Source organism: Cebus imitator, unplaced genomic scaffold, assembly GCF_001604975.1.
Source record: "Cebus imitator isolate Cc_AM_T3 unplaced genomic scaffold, Cebus_imitator-1.0 Scaffold3, whole genome shotgun sequence".
NCBI classification, from domain to species: domain Eukaryota; kingdom Metazoa; phylum Chordata; class Mammalia; order Primates; family Cebidae; genus Cebus; species Cebus imitator.
The window spans coordinates 4,189,295-4,195,337 of NW_016107318.1; the positions used below are offsets into that span (position 1 = coordinate 4,189,295).

At 47.5% G+C, this 6,043-nt stretch overlaps 1 protein-coding gene and 1 pseudogene across 3 annotated transcripts in view; one reads left to right on the forward strand and one right to left on the reverse strand.

Annotated features, from left to right (window-relative positions):
• GIPC2 (GIPC PDZ domain containing family member 2) overlaps positions 1–3,027 on the reverse strand; it is an 87,122-nt gene extending 84,095 nt beyond the window's left edge. The window contains exon 1 of one of the 3 annotated variants that reach the window (XR_005200785.1): positions 1,652–2,371. Coding sequence is in view for 2 of the 3 variants with exons in the window: in XM_017531114.2 (XP_017386603.1) it covers positions 1,652–1,888 (237 nt within the window). In the remaining variant the exon portion in view is untranslated. Of the gene's footprint in view, positions 1–1,651; positions 2,372–2,902 lie in introns of those variants that run through there. The other 2 variants (XM_037739486.1, XM_017531114.2) reach the window with 2 other exon arrangements.
• Positions 3,028–3,792: 765 nt separating this feature from the next.
• LOC108306293 lies at positions 3,793–4,784 on the forward strand (annotated as a pseudogene).
• Positions 4,785–6,043: the final 1,259 nt, after the last annotated feature.

Below are 6,043 nucleotides of genomic sequence, written 5' to 3' on the forward strand. Positions count from 1 at the left end.
TTTTTGAGACAGAGTCTCGCTCTGTCACCAGGCTGGAGCGAGCTCTTGGCTCACTGCAACCTCTGTCTCTCCGGTTCAAGCAATTCTCCTGCTTCAGCCTCCCGTGTAGCTGGGACTATAGGCATGTGCTACCACGCCCAGCTAATTTTTGTATTTTTTAGTAGAGACGGGGTTTCGCCATGTTGGCCAGGTTGGTCTCAATCTCTTGACCTCATGATCCGCCCGCCTCAGCCTCCCAAAGTGCTGGAATTATAGGCGTGAGCCACCGCGCCCGGCCCAAGTATTCTAATCCCTATTTTATAGACAGCCAAAACCCAGAGAGGTTAAACTCCTTCAAGTCCACACAGCTAGTAAATGGTAGAACCTGGCTCCATGTCCAAGTTACCATATTTAACCTGCCACCTGCCTCCCCTAATGATCAAAGGAAGCTGTCCTATGAAAGTGTTTTTTGAAAAAAAAAAAAAAATCCTGTATAAATGTAAAGTATTATTATTAGTATCCTATATCAATATGAATAATTCACAGATGGGAATCGCAAGATTTGCCCCTTAGTACCTGGGAGCTTCGAAAGAACAAAAGGTTACCCTTCAAGCTCTCTTTCATCTCCTCTTGGCATTTTGCCTCGACTTCTATTTCCCTTGAACAGACCTGATAAACAACTAATTAAAGAACTCCAGGTGCCTATATATGCCACTCAAAGACAGTTCACTGCACTCCTGTGAGTCCAGGGCAACAAAATTGTGTGCTTTTTCTAGAAATGTGGACAAAATATTTTGTTGAGCTAATTTCTCACACCTACCTTTGCAGTTCACTTGGGTCAGCACAAATAAAGGGGTCACATAAACGTTCATATAAACTAGCGCTTTAGGTCACGCCTGTGTCAAACTCAGTTCCAGGCCCGCATGCCATCTAATTAAAGCAAATTTCAGACCCTTTTTAAGGATATGATGTAAAACAGCTGATCTTCCTCAAGCAAATTTTGTTAACTAGTCCCATGTGATTAAGTATGTGAATCTCCAGGTTATCCACTCTTGGAATAACAGCCCAGCTTTTTTAACTGCTTGGAAATACCACCAAAAGATTTATGGTGTTGGTGCCAGAAATGATAGGTGAGGGGAAAGTGAGCATCGGTTTGGTTTACCTGGAAGGCTCTTCAATTTTTTTCCCCCTATTTAATCTGGGTATCACCTGGAAGGCAGTTCAAAAAAAAAATTTTTTTTTTTTTTTTTTGCTAATTTGGGGAGATGATCTACGTGACTGTCACGCCTGCGGAGGAAACAGGAGAGTAAAGTCCAGATGAGTTCTGCCCCGCCAGAACTCCAGTCTGGGAAGGTGCTCACGCCTTGAACCGCTGGCGGAATCCGGAACAACTGGAGCAAACACATTTGCAAGCGGAAGAAAGGTTGCCTCCCTGCACCCGCTGCCCCGAGGCCAGATCTCGAAGCCAGGGGGAATGTGACTTTCTCCGGTCCTGCAGACTTACCTTCTACCTTTCCGGGAAGGCCCACTCACGTCCCCCCGGGACGCCCCCGGCGGATCCACCCGGCATCGGATTTCCCCCTCCGGGAAGCGCCGCTCCGCCCGCCTGGGCCCAGCGAAACCCGCGCTGGGCGCGGGAGAGGCCGGAGAGGCTGAGCACCTGGCGCCTTACCTCCGACGGGGAGATCTCGAACGCGTTCGCGATCTTGGCGTAGAGCTCCTGGATGCTGGAGAAGCCCTCCACTCGGCCCGTGGCGCTGCCGTGCGCCAGCTGCGCGTGGAAGACCAGCTTGTGTGCGGGAGTCCGGGACGCTGAAACGCTCCCGCCGCCCGCGCCCGTTGGCTCGCCCTCCACCCCCCCGATCTCCTTGGACTTGGCCTTCTTCTTCCCCCGCAGCCTCAGGGGCATCTTGCCGGGCGAGGACGCCGGCCCACCTGCGCTGCCGGCCGCCGCCTCCTCCTTCCCAGAGCCTCGGACTTTGCTCCCCGGGTCCCGCGCAGGTAAAAGCCGCCTCCCGACCAATGGCAGCGGCGCTTCCGCCTGGCTGCGCCGGGTCGGAGCCCCGACCTCCACCCCTGGACCGGAGCAGCCACCCGCCCAGCCTCCCCCGGGATGGATCCGGAGAGAAGGAAAGTCACGCACAGTCCCGCATCCTATCACCAGGTTTATCCCCGCCTCGTAAAAAAATGGTTCGATTTCCGTGAAGGCCTGAGGATGCCCACGCTGCGGAACAATAAGCCTTAGAAAGGCAAACACGCTGGCCCTTCTGTGTTTTTCATAAATCTGTAGTAGGCACCCACGCACAGTTTGGCCACAGGCCTTCGAGTCCATACATCTGGGTTTTGGGGGATAGGAATTGAAATGGAACTCAACCTTCGTCTGCACTCTCTGCGTCTTACACTCTGCCGGCCTGAACTGGAAGAGAAAGTCACATAGTCTTGAGCTTGGTGCCAAGTTGAATTCATAGTCAAACACCCTCAGCCGGGTCCTCTGCACCTCTGAGTTTTCCTTTTGCCTATTTCCTGGGCCGAAATTCCTCTCCCAACTTTCAGCAAGTCTCCAAAGTCATTTGCCCCAGCTCTGCCCTTCTTAGTCTCTACAGAGGACCTTGCCTCATATAGTACAAAGAAAATTGAGGCCATTAGGTGTGAAGTGGGAGTTCCCTCAATTCCCCACCTCCTGTTTATTGCATTGTTTTCAGGTCCAGTCCCCTCCAACTACGTTTTTCACAACAAAGCAAAACAGTCTTGAATTATTAGCTACGAAATTTCCTCACTTCTTCTCTGCTCTTAGATGCACTATGATCAGACTTTGCCCCCACACCCTACTGAAATTTCACTTACTGTGTAATTTAAGTAGAGTGAAATCACCGTCATATCTTAATTACCAAATACAAGTAACCCTTTTAGGTCTTTATCTTACTTGATCTGCGTTGCCCATTTCATTCTTCCTAAGTTTTGTCCTCTTTTGGCTTCCTTACCTCTCCTCTCCCCGTCCCCCACCCTACCCCGGCTAACTGCTACTCTCCAGGAATTTTGTTCACCTACGCTGTTTTTCCTCGCCTAACTTCCCTCCTTACTTAGCTTTGCATGTTCTTCCTGCGTGACCACATCAACACTCCCAATTTCACAGACGTTGTTGACTACCAAATATCTCCAACTCCAGCTTACTCTACCAGAAAGGGAATATATTGCAGGAAACTCAAATTGAGACTGAAAAAAACTGACCTCATCATTTCTTCTGAATGTATCTTTTTGTTTGTTTTTTACTCCTGATTTCAGTGAATAGAATCACCAAGCACTCCCAGACTAGAGCTCGTGGAGTCGTCGTATCAGGCTTTTTCCTTTTCCCTCACCTCTCACATCAATTCAGTCCTGAAAACTCCATGTTTCTCAAATTAAGGTTAGCAGATATACTGGGGGGGAAGAGTCTAAGAATTCTTCAGGAGGCTGGGCACGGTGGCTCATGCCTGTAATCCCAGCACTTTGGGAGGCCAAGGCTGGTGGATCACCTCTGGTCAGGAGTTCGAGACCAGCCTGGCCAACCCCGCCTCTACTAAAAATACAAAAATTAGCCAGGCATGGTGGCGCGTGCCTGTAATCACAGCTACTTGGGAGGCTGAGGCAGAAGAATCCCTTGAACCCGGGAGGCTGAGATTGCAGTGAGCCGAGATCGTGTCCCTGCACTCTAGCCCAGGTGAAAGAGTAAGACAAAAAAAAGCTTTAGGATAAACGTTAACATTTTTGTTTTATTTTCGGTGACTTAGAAAGTAATATAGGCACACCTGCACTCAGCCAGTGCCACTGCTGGTGCTTCGCGGGAGGGCTATGGCAACTTTCCACTTGGCCGTCCTCCAGCTTCAAGTTTCTTTATCAAATCAGATAACAACACTGGAGCTTGTAGCCTTGTCCGGGAGACAGCAGTGCAAGGAGCCAAAATAGTTTCTTTGCTGGAATGCTTTAATTCTCCATATGGCACAAAATATTTTCCTGAATATGCAGCAAAAATTCCTGGTAAATCCACACAGAAGCTTTCTGAAGTAGCAAAGGAATACAGCCTCACTAGAGGCTCCATCCCTGAAGAGGATGCCGGGAAATTATATAACACCTGTGCTGTGCTGTGTTTGCACCTCATGGAACTTTACTAGTAAAGCACAGAACGGTCCATCTGCTTGACACTGGTGTTCCCGGAAAAATGACATTTCAAGAATCTTTAAAATATTGAGTCTGGGGGATAGTTTCTCCATATTTGATACTCCCTACTGCAGAATGAGTCTAGGCATCGGCTACGACATCCGGTTTGCAGAGCTTGCACAGATCTATACACAGAGAGGCTGCCAGCTGTTGGTATATCCAGGGGCTTTCAGTTTGACCACTGGACCAGTCCACCAGGAATTGCTTCAGGCTCTTGATAATCAGGTGTATGTGGCCACATTCTACTGCCTGAGATGACAAAGCCTTCTATGTTGCCTGGGGACACAGCACCATAATGAGCCTTTGCTTTCAGTCTAGCCAAAGCTGGCACTGAAGAAACAATCATGTATTCAGACAGACCTGAAGAAGCTGGCTGAAATTCTCAGCAGATCCCCATCTTTTATTTTCTTTCTTTATTTATTTTTTTAATAGAGGCAGGGTTTCACCATATTGGTCAGGCTGGTCTTGAACTCTGAACCTCAGGTGATCTGCCCTCCTCTGCCTCCCAAAGTGCTGGGATTACAGGCTCGAGCCACCTTGCCTGGCCCTGGATCCCCATCTTTAAACAGAAGCAATCAGACCTCTGTACAGTGAAGATGAAAAAGCTCTAAAGTTTGTTTTCAGTGTGTCACAAAACAAGAAGATGTGATTCTGCAACATAATCAACTCCCTATTGAATTCTTTAATGAAAATCCTTTTTTAAAATGTCAGCCTTTTCCTTCCCAGGGAGCTCTCTAATGAGATGATAAATCCTCAGCAAGCTGACATTTTCCACACCACATTAAATAGTTAAAAAGGAGCCTGGAGCAGAAGAGCTGGCTATGAAGTTCCTTCCATATTTAAATGGCCTCAGAGCAGTTTGTGAAAGTAGCAGATCTTAGTATCCTGGTGATTGATTCACCTAACACAAATATATTTGTGTCATGAACCTCTTACCCCACTTGCTGAAGTTGGAATTCATTATCTGGAAAACTTGATCTGCTGCCATTCTTTTCCTAGCAGTACCTTGAAGTTCCATTTTTGGTCCACAAGTAGCCCTAGGACGTAAGGCAATAGATCTTTGGTGTTTGCTAGAGGAAGTGGCAGCCCCTCTCCCTTCCTAGCAGCCTTTGGGCTCTCTTCAAATTTCAGAAGCAGCTCATCATTCAACTCCAGACCTCCATGGTCTTTGAGGAAAGACTGGGTCAACAATGACCCCCATGGGAGAAAGGCAGTGGTGGCATTTTGGTGAAAGCAACTTAGTATGAATCACTGTAAAAGATCTGATAGGGTCAAGTGTCTGAAAGTCTCCTTTTTTTTTCTTTTTTATTTATTTATTTATTTATTTATTTTGCTTTTGGCCTTTTGCTTTCTCCTCTAGTAAGATTTTCTAGCTCCATGGATAAAGAATCACTGTATCAAGTGATTCTTAGACTTTTTGGTCTCAGATTCCTTTTACACAATTAAAAATTAAGAACTGAAGTCGGGCACGGTGGCTCATGCCTGTAACTCCAGCACTTTGGGAGGAGGAGGCAGGCCAGGACCTGGCCAACATGATGAAACCCCGTCTCTACTAAAAATACAAAAATGAGCTATACATGGTGGCACGTACCTATACTCCTAGCTACTCTGGAGGCTGAGGCATGAGAATTGCTTGAACATGGGAGGCAGAAGTTGTAGTAAGCCAAGATTGCACCACTGCACTCCAGCCTAGGCAACAGAGTGAGATTCTGTCTCAAAAAAATTAAAAATACAATTAAAATTAAAAAAAATAAAGAACTGAGGCCCAGCGCAGTGGCTCACACCTATAATCCTAGCACTTTGGGAGACTGAGTGGGGAGGATAGCTTGAGCCCAGGAGTTCAAGACCAGCCTGGGCAAAGTGGTGAAAC